Source organism: Gymnodraco acuticeps, unplaced genomic scaffold, assembly GCF_902827175.1.
Source record: "Gymnodraco acuticeps unplaced genomic scaffold, fGymAcu1.1, whole genome shotgun sequence".
Lineage (NCBI taxonomy): Eukaryota > Metazoa > Chordata > Actinopteri > Perciformes > Bathydraconidae > Gymnodraco > Gymnodraco acuticeps.
The window spans coordinates 1,824,473-1,843,143 of record NW_022990276.1 but is presented as its reverse complement, the minus strand read 5'-3'; the positions used below and the strand labels follow the sequence as shown (position 1 = coordinate 1,843,143).

General features: G+C 43.9%; 1 protein-coding gene across 5 annotated transcripts in view; it reads right to left on the bottom strand.

Annotated features, from left to right (window-relative positions):
* The window catches only part of lipeb (lipase, hormone-sensitive b), a 34,941-nt gene that overhangs the window by 4,426 nt on the left and 11,844 nt on the right, over positions 1-18,671 (bottom strand). For all 5 annotated transcript variants that reach the window (XM_034221606.1, XM_034221607.1, XM_034221609.1 and 2 more), the window contains 10 exons: positions 18,123-18,407; positions 17,184-17,274; positions 15,279-15,424; positions 14,263-14,448; positions 12,149-12,298; positions 9,083-9,227; positions 6,412-6,639; positions 4,861-5,052; positions 1,595-1,776; positions 641-907 (listed from right to left, as the gene is read on the bottom strand). In XM_034221606.1, the coding sequence (XP_034077497.1) occupies positions 641-907; positions 1,595-1,776; positions 4,861-5,052; positions 6,412-6,639; positions 9,083-9,227; positions 12,149-12,298; positions 14,263-14,448; positions 15,279-15,424; positions 17,184-17,274; positions 18,123-18,407 (1,872 nt within the window). The remainder of the gene's footprint in view (positions 1-640; positions 908-1,594; positions 1,777-4,860; positions 5,053-6,411; positions 6,640-9,082; positions 9,228-12,148; positions 12,299-14,262; positions 14,449-15,278; positions 15,425-17,183; positions 17,275-18,122; positions 18,408-18,671) is intronic.

Here is an 18,671-nt window from a genome sequence, read left to right as displayed (position 1 = left end):
GGAGAGAGGGAGAGGGGAGTAGGGGAGAGGTGAGAGGGGAGAGGTGAGAGGGGAGAGGGGAGAGGGGGAGAGAGAGAGAGCAGGGGTGAAAAGCAAGTTAGGATATGTTAGGAATCTTAATTAAGTGATGAAGAAAAGGAAGCAAGAATCCCGGTTTCCTTTGTGCATACTTTCTTTACATTCCCGCGGACTCACTCATTTTCAAATCAGCACCATTTTCTTCATTTTTCATTAACATCCTTCAAATGTGAGATCAGGCTTTAAACTTCCCATCTCTTTCTCACTGTGATATAACAATGTAAGTGAGCGGTCCTCTCTGATCTCCATCTCTTCACTTTCTAAGGCTTTGGTGCTTTTACCTCTGCAACCTCCCATCTGCTTTCCTCTTGTCTTCACTGTCACAAACCAACACTCACAATCCTGGTCTGCTCCTGCATGGAACAATATCAAATCTACTTGTACAAAACGTAGACAGTTGCAAAGACTCAAATGTTCTTCAAGGCAAGCTTACACTACACTCAATTCGAGTAAGCGAACTTAGATTGTTGTGTATTTAACTGTATTAATGCTCTCCTGGCCATTTCTTTGCATCAGAATAAAGTAAAGCTTCATTTTCCAGTGGTGAGACTTCCAGACTCACCACTATGTGCACAGGGGGCAGGCCTTTCAGCATGCTGTCAGGAGCCAGCAGAGGAGAGCAGAAGGGATCTTTAACCACAGGCGAAGTGTCCACCGTCATGGTGGCTAGCTGCTCTGAGCGCAGGGGCTCAAAGCCCAGGGGAAACTCCCTGCGGTGCTCCAGCTCTGACCCCTCCTTTCCAGCAGGGGGAGGTATGGCCACTGAAAACAGCTCCCTGGACATGGAGGGATCTGCTTCCTTGGATAAGAAGAAATGCACATCTTCTGGCTGCAGAAAAGGGGAGAGTGAAAAGTTGTGGATAAACTGCACTGAAGGGTAAAGTAATGTCAAGGACAATAATAAGGCGTAACATATTAAATAGGCAAACTTCATTACACACAGAGGACTTTGTCCTTGTGGAAATCATCTGAAAACCTTGGCTCGGTGCCTGAGAGTCTTGGCTGAACAATCCCCATTTGAAGGAGGAAAAGCATATTTAAAATCTTGCGTCACCCCTGCAATACGATTCTTCCCAAGTAAGGCACTAATCCAGCCTGCCTGTGTGAAAAAACATGAGAGGATAATCTGCAATACCTGGCTGGTACCCGCACACCCAATAAAAGCTTTGATACTCAGTCAGCTTTTCACAGCCAAATCTGCCAATGAGGCATGGGTGACTTCATCTAGGCTGAGATCATCAAGATGAAAAACAAACGTGACTGCAGGGTATATAACGCAGTATGATAACGGGCCAAAGTATCTCCATGCTGATCACATGTTCATAGTCTTAAATCCATCTAATGAGGGGAGGGATAGCCTGATCATAGGTGCTATAATTATCATCAAACAGTCCCCAGTAAGAGCCAAGTGTTCTTTAAAAGCCCTTACACATGTAATGCTGTTAACTTCTTCAGGATAAGAGTATCCACTGAGAGCGAGCTAATCTCAATGTAAATATGTTGAAGCGTGACGTACAGTGCTCTCAGGGAGCAGCGCTGCACTGTGAGAAGTGAAGTCGTTGTGGGATCCCAACTCCTGGCAAGTCTGGCTCTTCACAGATAATTTCCTGGAGGGGAAGTCGGAGGTCTGTGAGGCGACAGGGGGGTCAGCGTGAGGAGAGGAGAAGGACGCCTCTGAAATACTCTTCCTCACTGTGTCTGAGAAACAAGACGGAGAGAGGGGAACATGGAGTTAGTCAAAATTGAAATGTTCCAGACAAACATAAAACTTAATTAAAAAGATCCATTAACACAGAAAGTAATTTTGACGGTGTGTAAAGGACAGAGGTGGGGTCACCTGCAGCTGGAGGACCGGAAAGAAAGGACACAAAAAGAAACACAATCACTTTGACTCTACTTATCATATCTGGTTGACAGCCAACCGTTAAAAGCCTCAAAATGCAAATTGAAGTGTATCAGGAAGGAGAGAGGCGAAGTGGGTGGAGGGAAATCAAGCAGTGCTGTCATGGTGATATCATCTGGCCGCCCCGAGCCGTCAAAACATAGCTGTAGTCATGGCGGCTATCTCCACAAAGCGCTACCGATCTCCCATCTCTTCCATAATGAAGCATCTCAGCACCATGATGGCCTTTTAATAATGTACTCCCACCAATGACATTCTCATTAGGGGGGGGGGGGGGGGGGGGGTGTCACCTGGCTAAGGGGACACCAGGGAAATTACGATTCACCATCAGATTTACGGAGGCTACAATTAACAATTACTGTCAAAGCCCTGCTGCTCCGAAGACGTGAACTGATAGGAATGGGTTACGGTGTGGTTACGCAACAAGGTGGGACAAAGTGATAAGTGGACAGTTGAAAGCTGAATAAAGGGGATCCATGTCATTAACCCTCATCCATATGGACTGTAAATGAACTTGATATTGTTACACACATAATTGGCTTAAATGATGACGCTGAAAATATTGGCGGGAAACACACACACACTGATGTGGCAGTTAATGTAATGAAAGACCCGGGCAGATTGCATCTATGGCAGAGCTTTTCAAACAGTGGGGCTCCAAACATTTTAGCGAAGGCATGGTATATGGAGGTACACAATATTCAGGGCTGCACATAACTGGTGCGCAGGTGCGCATGCGCACCTCCGCCAAAAAAAGAGCACCGGGTCATTTGAAACAAAGCGCATTTGCGTACCAACATTGAGAGAGGGAGAGAGGGAAGGGAGAAGAGAAAAGAGAAAATAGAGGAGAGAGAAAGATATTTGCGAGTTGCATATGAATCATGATATGAACTCAGGGTCGGCCCGTAGCACTGGCTAGATGTTCGCCGAGGGCGCCAGATCTGTGGAGGCGCTGCGCTGGCAGTTCTGGGAGGGAAGAAAACATTTTGACCGTTGGGGCTTATCCTAATTTTCGGCCTTGATGTAACAACATTCATAATTAAGTAAATGTAACACCCTTTTCACCCCGGTTACACCTTTCATTTGCCCTGTACGATGGGCGCTGTAAGTGATGAAAATGGGGGATGTTGGCTTATCTGGCGCCCGCAGCTCACAGACAAAATGCGAGGGAGAGAGGGAGGGTGCACCGGTACCAGCGCTGTTGTTATTAGAATCTGGTGCCGTGCTAGCTGCTCTAACGGATATAAGAAGAAGATGTTTCTACAATAATGTGGAGGGAGAGTCCTCTCCAGTCAGACTGAGAGGCTGATACTACAGCTCAGTGAGGTAAAGCACTCTTAGTCTAAGTTCAAACGGTTTGGTCACAATTTATGTAAACACATATTTTCAAGGCACTCCTTTATAATTATTGGGATGAACAGGTTTTAAATCATTCTAATGTATACTATAGGACAGTAACCTAAAATATCCTTTAAAACTGGAGATAAAAAAAAATGCATAAATAAATAAATGTTAAGGTAAAATAAGATATGAATGAACAACACAAATAAAATAAGTTACAGTCATTTGTTATTGGCTATGGTAGGTTATTGGTTATGTTCACATACTTATTTGACTACATCCACTTGTCTAAGATGACAACAGAGGCTTTCGACCCAAACCCAGAGTTGACTTGTGGATGCAAGCATCTAATCACAGACTCAACCAGAGAGAAAGTAGTTGGCCTACATCATCAGCTACCATGTCTGACAGAGAGGAAGACAGTGAGGAGAACAGTCAGGAGGGTAGTGATGACAGCTTGTAGGATTACTGCTCGTGCTAATGTTGTCTTGTGTTCACCTCTGCATGTGTGTTCTGTGTTCACCTCTGCATTTGTGTTCTGTGTTCACCTCTGCATGTGTGTTAGTGTTCACCTCTGCATGTGTGTTCAGTGCCGTGTGTCTGGCAAATAAAGTCAAGACCCCCTAAAAAGTTACGGTTTATTTCATTTTAAGGATGAGCACCAAGCAACATCTCCAGGTGCTCCTTTGAGAACCAGGGCAAAAAAGTGATGTGCACCCCTGACAATATTACATCAGTTATCAAAACAAAATCACGTAGAATAGCCTAAACGTGTGCGATTTGGTTAAAGAAATACAGTAGATTTAGATAAATGTACCGTTTTCTTTCCAGAGACAGAAAAGGAGCCCTATTCTGCTTTTTGGGGTGTTCTCTTTCCTGTATTGTGCTATAGGTTTGTTTGTTTGCACGTAAATGGTCTAAAAATAAGGCTAAAATCCTAAAGTTCCCTCCAGAGAGAGTTTCTCTCCCACACTGAAAATGACCTTAATAGCGCTCCATTTATTTGGTGTCTGATGTTATGTCAAATAACAACATTTGGCTCAATTGTGAGTCTCTATGGAATCAAATAATATAATCATGATCCCATTGACATTAAACAAATTGCCAAACTAAGCAAGCCAACTAAAGGGGCATCACGGGGGCGCCTTTTCTCAAGCTTGTCTGAGGAGAGGCTCAGAATCCTCCTGGTGTCCAACAGAATAAACGCAGTATCTGGCAAGTAAAACCTTATTTAAGCCACCCACATTTCTTCTAATGTTCCCATGCCTGCACAAACACACACACACACAGTCACACACAGACGCACACAGTCACACACAGACACACACAGTCACACACAGACGCAAACAGTGAAACACAGACACACAGAACCACACAGTCACACACAGTGAAACACAGACACACACAGTCACACACAAACACACAGACACACACAGTCACACACAGACGCACACAGTGAAACACAGACACACAGTCACACACACAGTCACACACAGTCACACACAGTCACACACAGTGAAACACAGTCGGGGGTATACCGGCAGCTCTCGGTGGCGCCTCCTGTGCAGCCGAGCTGGGGGCGGCGGCGGCGGCTCGGTTGGAATCCAGAAGAGAGTGGATCCAGTTGGAGGCTCCCTGTCGGAGGTCTCTGAGCATCACAGCCGTATCTCTCCTCACCAAACTCAGCTGGCTCGCCTTCTCCACCTGCACCTCCGTCTGGGGCTGGTTGCCTGGAGGAAGAGGAGACATAGAGGAAGACTCAGCAGGGGAAAGATGGATGCTAAACAGAGAGAACAGCGTTTCTGTTATTCTTGAATAAGCACAAATGAGAAACAGATAAGCCAAAATAGGAAAGATAAAGAAAACCACAGAAAATACAGCCATTTGTGTCAAAGAGAGCAATACATAGTGATGACCGAACGAGTGAATAGAAAGTGATTAGTGTTAGAGTTCATTATTGAGAGCCACACAGGATCAACAGTATCTCTGTCAGAATGATTTGGCATAGTTGGCCATTTACTAGTTCTCCTTAGCCCTCCTTTTCTTGTGAGACTACAATGTATCAAATGACTTGTAAGAGTTTCTCCTGCTTTTTACATTGCATTAATGACAAGGCGTGAAAAACAATCTATATGCTAATAAGTTGAGTTGTGGCTAGGGAGGGTGTTTCAGACATGATACAGCACGGTTAGAAAAAAATCCATAAAGATTTATGATTCAAATATGTGAACACATTGTGTGCAGAAAAAGGAATTGAGCAAGTGAACAGGGAGATCCGAGATGAGAACAGAACTTGTTTTATGTTTAATAAGATAATTATAACTGTTCTAAAACTTAAAGACATGCAGGCAGGCTGAATTGACACAAAATAGATTGAAGTTTTCTTATCAATTAGTTGTTTCAGTTGTTTGCAAACTTTGCATATCATAAAAAAACATCGCTTTGAGTTTTTTTTTTAATACATTATATTAGTTAATGCAATTGAAAAGAATGGCTTAACTGATGAAAATGGCAAAAAAATAATATATATAAATATACATCAACTTAATAACCTTTTCATTTATGTTACACAGATAGTTTGTCAGCATTATAATTTTTAAAAGGGCCCTATAATGATTACTTAAGGGTTCATATTTGTATTTTGAGCCTCGACAGTGACATGTTTCCAAGTTCTAATGTTCTAAAAAGGTCTTTATTTTTCTCACAGCCTGTGCTGCAGCACCTCTTTTCACCCTCTGCTCTGATTGGTTAGCTGGCCGGCTCTGTTGTGATTGGTCAGCCCGCTTTGAGATGTCCGGCCCCTTATAATACCACGCACTATCACGTTGGAGCTAGCCAATAGAAGCACGAATGTTACATAGTGACGTCACTATGTGGTAGGGAATTTCTGGGTTTTATCCTTTGCCGACCATTTAGATGCACAACAACCTATATAATACCAGTGTTTCCCCTATATACAAATAGCGGCGGTGCTAGGGGCCGCCAGCCAGGTACCCCAAACAAATATTTTTTTACCTAAAATCTACCAGATAAAAGAACACACCTTATTTAGTTTGTTTTCTAAATCACAAACACACTTGCACTCCTACCTGCGTAGGCGCTCAGACACCTGGAGAGCACGCTGAGCGGCAGCAGGGGATCCATAAGTGTGAGCAGACGGGAGGGCGAGGCGTAGGCTGTCAGCAGCGTGGCCGGGTACACGGCCACCAGGCCATCTGGCATCCGCACGCCAAAGGCAGCCGCACGCATCGTCGTCGTCACACACAAGTTGCCTCCCGCACTGTCACCAGCCAGACACACTTTCTCCCCGGTCCAGCCTGGAGAGATGAAACAGGGCGGTGAAGATAAAGGTGAGGACAAAGGAAGAACATAAATCCATGGGGAAATAGAGAAATGGCACACAAAATAAAAGGAGACGAGAAAAATATGTATTTTTCTGCAAATTCACTGTGGAGCAAGAAAAGCAGTGCGACCCATAAAGTAGCAGAATCTCTTTTCTCTACCATGAGATGGCTGAATGTGGGGCTGCTTGGAGCTGGGTTTGTCTTGCTATCCGCCTCATGGCAGTGATAATGTCTTATTGTACTAAAACACAAACACAGCACTGCGATCACTGTTAATTTGACACAGCGTGCTTCAGCGGGCGGATGTACCCCAAAACGACCAGATGTCTTTTGGTGTCAGCCTGAATACTTGGCGTCACAATTTGTGTTATATTACAGAACAACGGGTACAGTGCAAAACATGGCGCTGCAGCACGATTACTTTCAAAGTGATGAATGATTCCTCTTGAAAGCTACAGGGAATTGGTAATTGCACTCAGAGAAGCAGTCCACTGACTCTGAAAGGAGTGAGCTTTGTCTGCTCATTAAGTCTAATAAACTAACTTCTACCTGCCTAATGCATTTAGCATTTCAACTGCACATGGCTTCCCATTGCATTAAGAAGTAGTCCGAAAAAGTACATGGGAGTAAAAAAGAAAGGCCAGGAGTCTGATATTAACGCTAATGTGTGATGACCCTAGATAACAAACTGTCCTTCACTGCAAACATAGCTGCTACAACCTGCTGCTGCAGATACACTCTTTACAGCATCAGGAGGATACGTCCCCAGCTGACCCAGAAAGCCACGCAGGTTCTGGTCCAGGCTCTCGTCATCTCACGCCTAGACTACTGCAACTCCCTCCTGGCTGGTCTACCTGCATGTGCCATCCAACCTCTGCAGCTCACCCAGAATGCAGCGGCTCGTCTGGTCTTCAACCTTCCTAAATGTTCCCACACCACGCCGCTCCTCCGCTCCCTTCACTGGCTTCCGGTAACTGCTAGAATCCACTTCAAGACACTGGTACTTGCGTACCATGCTGCGAATGGATCTGGCCCTTCCTACATCCAGGATATGGTTAAACTGTAAACCCCAGCACGTGCACTCTGCTTTGCATCAGCCAAACGACTCGCTGCACCCGCACTGCGAGGGGGACCCAAGTTCCCATGAGCAAAAACACGTGGGTTTGCTATCCTAGCTCCAAAATGGTGGAATGAGCTCCCCATTGACATCAGGACAGCAGAAAGCTTACACACCTTCCGGGGGAGACTGAAAACTCATCTCTTTCGACCCCACTTCGAGCAATACAATGAAAAAACTAAAAACTAAATAAAAGCTCTCATATACTAACTAAGCACTCGTATACTAACCAAGCACTCGTATACTAACCAAGCACTCATATACTAACAAAGCACTCATATACTAACAAAGCACTCATATACTAACCAAGCACTCATATACTAACCAAGCACTCATATACTAACCAAGCACTCATATACTAACCCACGCACCTCATATACTAACCACGCACTCATATCTAACCAAGCACTCATATACTAACCAAGCACTCATATACTACAAGCACTCATATACTAACCAAGCACTCATATACTAACCAAGCACTCATATACTAACCAAGCACTCATATACTAACCAAGCACTCATATACTAACCAAGCACTCATATACTAACCAAGCACTCATATACTAACCAAGCACTCATATACTAACCAAGCACTCATATACTAACCAAGCACTCATATACTAACCAAGCACTCATATACTAACCAAGCACTCATATACTAACCAAGCACTCATATACTAACCAAGCACTCATATACTAACCAAGCACTCATATACTAACCAAGCACTAATATACTAACCAAGCACTCATATACTAACCAAGCACTCATATACTAACCAAGCACTCATATACTAACCAAGCACTCATATACTAACCAAGCACTCATATACTAACCAAGCACTCATATACTAACCAAGCACTCATATACTAACAAAGCACTCATATACTAACAAAGCACTCATATACTAACAAAGCACTCATATACTAACAAAGCACTCATATACTAACAAAGCACTCATATACTAACAAAGCACTCATATACTAACCGAGCACTCATATACTAACCAAGCACTCATATACTAACAAAGCACTCATATACTAACCGAGCACTCATATACTAACCAAGCACTCATATACTAACCAAGCACTAATATACTAACTAAGCACTCATATACTAACAAATAACTGGCTTATCTAAAGCCAGTTGAGTAGCACTTGAAATGTTTTGGCTCTATGAAACCTGATGTACTTATATGATTCTGTTTTCTTCAAGTTTGTATCTTCCTGGTCGAATGCACTTATTGTAAGTCGCTTTGGATAAAAGCGTCAGCTAAATGCAATGTAATGTGTGTGTACCTAGTAGGTGGTGGTTTTTCAGAGCCCAGCAGTAGGCGTAGAAACACTCCTCCAGGGCCCTTGGGAAGGGGGCCTCGGGGGCCAGAGAGTAGTCGATGGACAAAATGGGGACACCGAGATCCTGGGACCAGCTCTTCAGATAAGGCTGCAGGACACAGAAGACATAAGTTAGAGGGGTGGCATTATAAATAGAAAAACACTCGGTTTCAAAGCTGATATATAATATGTTGTTTGTGAGAAACAAGAGCAGTGGTACAAAACACAGAGGAGATGAGACAGAGAGGTATAAATGTAATGGGAGAGAGAAACTTTAGGAAGGATAAAAAGCTATGAAAATTGCCCTGTGATGTCATCGGTCTGCTTTGTGGCTTACTGTCTAGACAATGAAAGAATGAAAGAATGAGCACTGCCCTCACCGTTACCTTCATTTGGTTTCTTCAGTTGGTTATACCAACATGTCCTAGTTTATTGGGTATGAAGGAACAAGACAAAGACAAGGTGATGGTGTGGATTTACAGGGAGTGTCTACCAAAACAAACTCACTGTCAGAATACTGAGTGTTCCTTTCTTCCCGTTGCTACACTTTGATTACGTGTTTACTATTCTTATGCCAACCTAAGGCAAGTGCTTTACTCCACAGCTGCAAAGCAATGACCTTGAAATGCAAGCAGGGCAGCCAAACTTGTCACGCCAAAACATTCCTTCTACAAAGCATCCATCCTTTCCTCCTTCATCTTTATCTTCTCCCAACACCTTTTCTGACTAGCTGTGACAGGTCTGACGCTGAAAGTGACAGCTCTCCGTTCACAATGCCAGGAAAAGCACAGTGAGTGTATATTTTGAATGTTGCCTCACCCACCAGTGACTCACCCTGAAAAGTAGTCGCTCCAGCATCAAGCCGCACTTGTCATAAGAAAGCTCAGAGTGAGGTCGCTGACAAGGGAATACACGCTCTGTTCGGGTCAGTGTGGGTGTGTGTGAGAATCAGAAAAGGTTCTCCAAAGGTGTGTATGTGTGGAAACAAGTCAGTACATGCCAGAGTACTTGGGCAGGTGCAGCAGTCAGACAGTTCATCATCTGCCTGCATAAAAGGAAACCGCAACAAATGTCCCACAAGGAAGAGAAGATGTGTGTGTGTGTGTGTGTGTGTTTTAATGAGCTGGGACCAAGGCTGGAAAACTCTTCTCATACACACACATCCTATTCACAAAGACGAAAAACACTCTTACACCAATTTAGAAGGAGCCAGATCTGTTCTCAAAACGGGAATAATGGGAGCTGCAGTCCAACTCTTTCCAAGACATGCAGAGGAGTTAATCTGCAGGCTAATACCTCTACAGGGAGTGTGTGTGTGCACACCCATTCCTGTGATGTCAGCATAATTGGGCTCTGAGAGCACCAAAGGCTCCAGCCACTGAAGTCCAACTCTCCATCTCGCCCAGCCGGCAGGAGAGAAAGAAGTCGAGGAAGGATACAGGAGAGGATAAATGAGCCGAGCAAGGCCCCGCCCTCAGAGAAACTTTTCATTTTTCTATTCTTTCTTCCTTGGCCTTGCCTCAGGGATTAAGAGAGCAGAAAGCACACGGTAATATTAGGAAAGTTCAAATTGCTTAAATAAGACAGGAAGGGCATGTTAGAAAAGGACACGAGGTGAACAAAAAGGATTTTGTGAGGTATTAGAAAGATTGAGAGGGAGGATGTAATAAAAAGGCGAGCCCTGAAGAAAAAGACAGAATGATAGTCTGACAAGTCTTCCATTAGTGCCCCGGGTAATCTTTCTCTATGGGGTCGTACAGTTCTCCGTTAATTCAACATGACAGCCCTGTTCACCCCCGTCTGTGATTGCTCCCTCTCTTCTCTTCTTCGCAGCAGCAGCTGCAGACCAAGAATGCCCGTGTCCTTGGCGATTTCACAGAGTCCTTTCTTACAGAGGCTATAAGAAGCCTGACGCCACACACAGACACAGATGACCAGATCAGTGAAGGAGAGCTGGGTGCACAAACTGTATTTAAATCATCCTTCTCATCAAGATGAATCACGGAGGTTGAATAGTTCCTCTTGCTATGATTTCATATTTTGTTACTTATGTAAAGCTATGATAAAATAAATGTTTTGATTGCTGTTCGAGCATTGAAGAGATTTTTTAAGACAACTTATAAGTGTGTTTGTGTGATCTTTAAAGTAGATCTAGAGGGGATGATGTGTGTGTGCACCTTCTGTGTAAACCAAGCATGGAGGGAGGGCTTAGCATCTCCATTTATAAAACTATATTCCTGCGTTTTCAGCCATTATTTACAAAGGAATTAGCTTAACGGCTCATTAAATGTCACAATATTGACAGAGGAGGAGATTCAGCCTGCTAACTCCTCTGCCCCCCGCTGTCAACTAGCGCTCGTCTCAACACTTTAATTAGATGGGGTTCAATTTCAATTAGTTGGAGAAAACAGAGCGAGACAGTGAAGCGATGAAGGGATGAGAACGTGAACTGGAGGAGCACTGTGGAAATACCGGGTGTTTAAAATGATGGAGGTGAAGTGGTGTCAGCATCTGTATCTGTGAGTGCCAAATCACACATTTACCACTGTTTCCTGCATCACTGTTGTATTATACACATCATAATAAGTAAGATGCGAGTCATACTACAGCAAAATTGTATTCAGTTTTCCTTGAAAAATGAAACCAATCATATTGCCTTTTAGGTAAGAGGATAGATATACTGTCACCTACTTTCCATTACATTACATGTCACTTGTTAGATGCTTTTATCCAAAGCGACTTACATACTCAGTACTGTGGACAAACCCCACAGGAGCATTTTGGGGTGAAGTGTCTGAGGGACACAACGACATGCTGACTGCAGTGGGGTTTGAACCTGTTCTCCCCTGATCCCAACACCAAGGCTCTATCCACTGCGCCACACTTTCCCTTTTCTTTATTCTTGTCCTCTGGGTGTGAACTCTTAACTCTCTTATCCCGTTTTCAATCTTGATCCTGCCGCTCTAACACCTATCTTTCCCCTACACGGATCGATGAAGGTTTAGAGAGAGTTGCAGAGCAGCATCTCACCTCATGGGATTTGGAGGTCTGGGCCACAAATCCTCCTCCGTGGAAGTGGATCAGGATGCTGGAAGACGGGGGGAGGCGCTTGGTCTTCCCCAGCGACAGAGAGATGGCGCCCCCCTCAGAACGGGCGAGAGACAGCAGAGCCTCGCTGTCCTGGAGAGAGAGGTGAGGAAGGAATCAACAAAAGGACAGAAATAAATCACTAAAAAGAATAAAGAACTTCACATGACGGTGGCCTCTCTGATAACTGTCCACGTTATGTGTATATTGTATACTGGAAACTAAGCCTTTTTCATTGTTAATAAAAAGCATTGCTGGTGTGAGCAACAGGGCTCCTTTGAGAGGAGGACTAACTGCTGTGCTGCAGCAGCTTTCTGCCAGCCTCTCCTGTGCCTGCATGAACGCACACTAATTCCCATTCATTAACGGAAACAAGGAGGCAGAGGAAATGTGGCAGGGAGCGAGGGAGGGTTTCCACCGATGCACACTTGTAATTTGAAACTTTAAAAAAGGAAACTTTTTTGTTGTTGTGGCGTGATCAATGCTGGGAATAGAGAGGCAAAGTCCCGCCCACTTCCGCCCCATGGGACCTTATTTCGGAAAAATGATGTATTGAAGTCAATGGAGAGAGAAAGATTATCTTTGGATCCCGTTTGAATTGTGCCACAAATTACACATATGATGTTTGTCAATTTAAAAAATCATTTCCGTGTCAAAAAAGTCACAGTTTATCGTAAAACTGTTGAAATATAAGACTATGAAAAATACGCAACTAGAAAGACTACAAATCCCAGAGTCCCGGTCCCGCATGCTGGCTCTTAGGAACCGACTAACTCCCCTTGTGTGTGTGTACAGCTCTCAACGCGCCCAGACTCGTAGTGATTTTCACCTCTTTTAATACTTTCCGCCTCATTCTGAAAGAAAGAAGTGAAATGTTTCAACGTGACGGCCGTCTTGGTGTGTGGTGTGAGACGGGAGATGTAGTTCATTGAGCGGTTTCACACCAAAAAGTGTTTGTTTTTTTTACTTGCAAAATTATCTTTTAAATTGACAAACATCATATGTGTAATTCGTGGCACAATTCAAACGGGATAAAAAGATAATATTTCTCTCGCCATTGACTTCAATGCATACTTTTTCCGAAATTAGGTCCTATTGAGCCCCCCCCGGAAAGGGAGGGTGTGAAGCTGACAATTGAGCGGCCCAGACCAAGCAAGGAGGCAGCACGTCCCAAATATAACCCGGTGTGGGCATTTATTACAGCATGAACACAATACACACAGCCTCAATCCTGCTGCTGCTGTTCACGTGGGCACAGCCTGCAGCCACCAGGATCTCACACACACTACCAGCCTCAAAACAGACAGGGCAACAGACCCTAAATACACACACTAATCAGCAATTCGACACAGGTGGGGGGGGAGGAGACAACACAGGGCACCAGGTGCACTCAATCAACAGCCACAGACATGGGGGAAGGGGAACACTTTTAACATGAAACCAGGAAACAGAGACAGACAAACTAGTTACATCAATTACATATGCTTCCTGTGCAATGTTTTTAGTGCTATATTACCCGTAACGGAGGCCGAGATCTATGGGCCCAGAGATCACCTCCGTTACAGAGGGACTTCACCTCTCTATAGCGTGTTGATAGCATATATAGTTACAAAAAAAGGAGTGCAAGCTTTGAGGGAGAGAGGGAGTCTCCTGAGAGAATAAATAAGGGAGGAAAAGAAGTGAGTGCGAATCCTATGACAGAAAAATATATAGAGAGAGATAATGAAGGGGATTAAGTTCATGAGGATGAGTCAGGCTGTCGTTTACTCCTGGGCGGAGAAAGAAATACCAGATATGCTTTTACATATCGTTAGAATATTTCTATTTGCATGACTGGTAAATGCAAAGTGGTTTAAAAAGAGCCAGTGGAGGAAAACTGTCACAAACTAGGTCATGCAACAAATACCTAATACTAAGACAGCCAACCAGGAAGTAGTTTAAGTGCACAGCAAATACTGAAATAGTCTGGTTTTGCTTAAGATGTGACAATATGAAGTTCTTTTTATTGCTTTTTCAACTCTGCCACTAAAGTGTGAGTGGAATAATGAATGACTTACCTGTCCTTCACGCAAGTCATAGGAGATGAGCCTCATCTGAACTGGAGCGCTGCCGATGTGCGCTGACGGAGGAGCTATGGTTACAGAGGCTCCTTGGTTGGCCGCTAGAGGGAGGTCAAAGGGCACGGGGGGCACAGAGAGAGCCCGGTTCACCTTAACTTGAGTGGATGTCATGCTGGCAAGTCTCTGGAGGAAGAGAGAAGATGAAGAAAAAAAAAGAAGAAAGATATCCGTGTTAAAATAGAGACAGAAAGAGTGGAGTGCAAGTTACAGAGCGAGTGGGGTCAATGGAGAGACAGAATAACTGCATGAATAAATCATGAACCCCATTGAATAAATTGAATTCCACTCTATTATTACTAACAGCCTATAGGCCAAATGCATAACGATGGAAGGGTACTTCTACTGGAGGAAAGTAAAATATTCCTGAGACTGTTTTTAAATTAAAACAAGGCAATACGCTTTTCTGTGTGCATGGGTTAGGGACAACATGGGTAGATTACAGATGTCTAAGGAGAGTGTGTGTGTGTGTGTGTGGTGTGTATGTATGTGTGTGTGTGTATGTATGTGTGTGTGTGTGTGTGTGTGTGTGTGGCCTAGCATTACTATCCTTGTGGGGACCTAAATCTGTTTACACAGTCACGTGTGGGGACTCGCATCCCTTATGGGGACATATTGGAGGTCCCCATAAGGGGAATCATTAATTTTAGGGTGAAGACTTGGTTAGGTTAAGGGTTAGGGTTAGGGTTAGGCATGTGTTGGTTATGGTTAAGGTTAGGATAAGTCTCCAGGAAATGCATGTAAGTCAATGTAATGTCCCCTGAAGTGAAGTATACGTGTGTCTGTGTGTGTGTGTGTGGTGTGTGTGTGTGTGTGTGTGTGTGTGTGTGTGTGTGTGTGTGTGTGTGTGTGTGTGTGTGTGTGTGTGTGTGTGTGTGTGTGTGTGTGTGTGTGTGTGTGTGTGTGTGTGTGTGTGTGTGTGTGTGTGTGAAAAGAAGCATTATCAGTCCACTCACCGACAGGACTTCGGTCTCAGTAATGTTCCAGAAGCTCTTCCAGAAATGGACGTCCAGGTTCTGGGTGATGCGTTCAAACTCCGCCCCTCTCAGCTCGGGGTCGATGGCGTACTTCCCTGAGGTGAATAAAGAGCTGGCTGCTACACCTGAGGACGGGAGGAAGAGGACGCACAATGAGGAGGGGATAACAGAAAGGAGACGGGGTAATGCAAGAGAAGAAAGGGGTTTAGAGTTCAAAGTCAATGGAATATAAAAGAAGGATGTGGATGCCGGACGCGGGAGTGAAAATGGAAGTGTTTGCAGACAAAAGCGCAGAATAATGAGGATGAAATGAATGTAACAAAGACAGAAACAGGAGAAAGTAAGGCAGGAAAGAAGGAACATTAAAGGTGACTGGTGAAAGCACATCAAACAACTTGACAAAACTAACTTGCTGAGAATGCAGAAGAAAGAAGGAGCAACGACGGGAGGAAAGGATCAAGAAGGAAAACACAGCACACCTTAGAGATGAGAACTGTGGTCAAACTGAGTACGCACAGCCATATAACGTTACTGCCACACGGAAGTCTACCGTGCTACTGCTAATTTTAAAACAGAAGATGATATGGCATGACACTAAGGATGGGCACTAAAGGAAAGGAATAGCACTTTCAAACTGTACCACTCTTTAATTAAACTACAGACACAGGACAGCTACTGCAGGAGCTCTAGGATAGAAGCAACTTCTTCACATAGTCTTTGTTACTATAGAGGACTATCAAGAAGTGGGGTTCCAGCCAACTCACCATATGGTGCAATACCTCCTGCCTCCACTGTGGTGCAGCACAAAACACAAGAGACCATCAGAGTCCAATGATTCCTTTTTGAAATGTTAAATATTTACGTGTGTTTGCGGTTCAAATATCTGTACTTCTATCTCTGTACATAACTGTGTGCACATTAAAGCACCCAGATATTGTTCTAAACTGTATTAAAGTAAACAGGTATTATCTTGAACTGTATTGAAGTGAACATGTATTATTTGGGACTGTTTAAAGTAATCCTATATATCTAAACCTTCTTACTTACACTCCATGACCCAGAGACCCTGACACACACACATACACCTCCTGTCTTCATGCAGCACACACACATAAACTCCTTAACCCAGATATCAGCAACACACACACATACGCCTCTGCTTATCAGCATGCACACACACACACACATACACTTTCCCTCACTAACACACACATGTTCTTTTTCCAAGGATTCTTGCTGGGGAGAATAATCCGAAGCACCAATATATCTGTGTACAATGTTTGATTGTTTTAAAAGAATAGTTTGTGTGAAACCTTCCCTGGGAAATTAAAGGAGTTGGGTCCGGTAGAAGATAAGAAGTGGCTGTCCACCTCAAAATATGTCCATATATACTGTTGTTTCTTCATGCAAAATGCCCCCTGTTTCTGACTGGCTGGTCCTGATATCTGTATCGCACGGCAGTAGAGCGGGGAGCCCGGAGTGTTCTGTTTCAGGGCACTCTGTATTTCGTATTGTGTTTTTTACTGTATTAAAATCAGATTATTGTTATAACTTTTATGCCGGTGTTTTGAACTCCTTTTATTAAATCTGACCAGGCTCATCTAAAGGACGGCACGGAGCAGAGGTGGGCTTTAAGCCACCACTATTGTGTTTGCTCCTACAACGTTCAAAACACTCTGAAATATAGAAGAAGCACCCCAGCTCGGCCTCGAGACTCAAGAGGATGAAAGGGCCTCTACAATCCAAGCACACAGCATCAAAAAGGAAACACAGTCAGGGGCCATGGAGCAATGTGGAAGAGGCGTGCGGACGAGTACGATGGAGGAATGAGAATACAGTGACTGGGTGATGGGAGGGGACATCTGCAGACGGCTTGATGCTGACCTATTCCTGACTGATGGCGTTTGTAGTTTTCTCCAAAGGCCACGAGGCCGATAGCGATGGTCTGGAGACACGGCCGGATGGCTGGGCTGAACTGGAGGGATGGATAAAAGCAGAGACAGATTATTCATTATATTACATAATCTATTTAAGATGTACACTACACTTAAAACTGCTTTCATTTGAGCAGAGACGACGGGATATCAGATGAGTTTTAGACATAATAAATTGATGCAGAGGGAGGTTTGACTTTGGTTTGACTTTGATCTCTTTTTGCTGAGGGCTTAGCCTCTGTCTTTAGGATCAACAGAGACTCTGATTCTCTCACTTTAGTCATTTGTAGATCTGCAATTTGTTTTCCTGGCTTTACAAATTACAGTTCTGACAGCTCTCTGATCAGGGTCAATTCGCTTTAGTCTGGGTACCATGCAGCCCCTGGCATTGTCTTTTAAATAAATCACACATCCACAGGTTTGTTCTTTTTCCAAATAGAATATCATTTTGATTGACAGGCAATGGGAGACTTGGGAGCTTGTTACTCTCATATTATTTAAAAAAAATATTGCAAGCTATATAATCTAACAAGGGCAGTAACATAAGAGTATATTTGCCAGAGCTGTAGATGGTGCATTCAGGTGCTTGTCTGTATGTGTTAAGCCAGAATTGGTGAGATGGAAGTGTTTTTTCATGACGTTTACCTCTATTGTTGTCAGCTCCTTTTTTACTGTTGTCTTTATAATATATATCCTTCTAAAAGTGAATTACCTGCAGTTCCTACTTTGTGAACATTGAAGTACTTCCTGCCTCTCTTTCTTCCGAGTGTCCTACTTTTCTTCACATAAAAAGCCAATTCCAGTTCATCGAGCCTGAGGCACTGCTACTTCTAAGCCTCCCCATTCGTCACCCTTGCCAGCTTCCCCTGCACCATGCGGCTCCTCTCACCTGGAAGCCAAGGCATCGGCCATAGAAGCAGCCCTTGTGCATGGATGTGTATTCGCGGACAAAGGTCTCACTGAGGCCGCTCTCATCCTTGAAAAAGAGGTTTCCATGGCTGTTGTCGTGCAGCATGCGCTGAGCCAGGTAGAGCAGGGCGCGCAGCTGGCACAGAGCGTTGCAGTACGCCTCCATCTCCCCCGCGTTGTGTGCCACTCGAAAGAAGATGCTGCGGCGGTTGGCGATGATGTAGCGCCCTTTCTGGATGATGTGGAGAAGGCAGCAGCGCACAACCTACAAAATGAGGAAGATTGTAACATTAAAATGTAGGAATAATAGCAAGTCCTACCCCAAGATGCTACGCTCTCCTTATGCCAAAATAAACCAGCATGGTAATGTCAGTTAAGTTAAACCATAAGAATAAGAGTACTAGGTTGCTGTTTGTGTCGTTATTTGCGGTTATTGTTTTGTGGGTTTTATTATGTTTTGTTGTCCCTAATGTTTTTTGTATTGTCTCACCTGAAAATTAAATAAAAAAATTGAAAGAGAAACTATAAG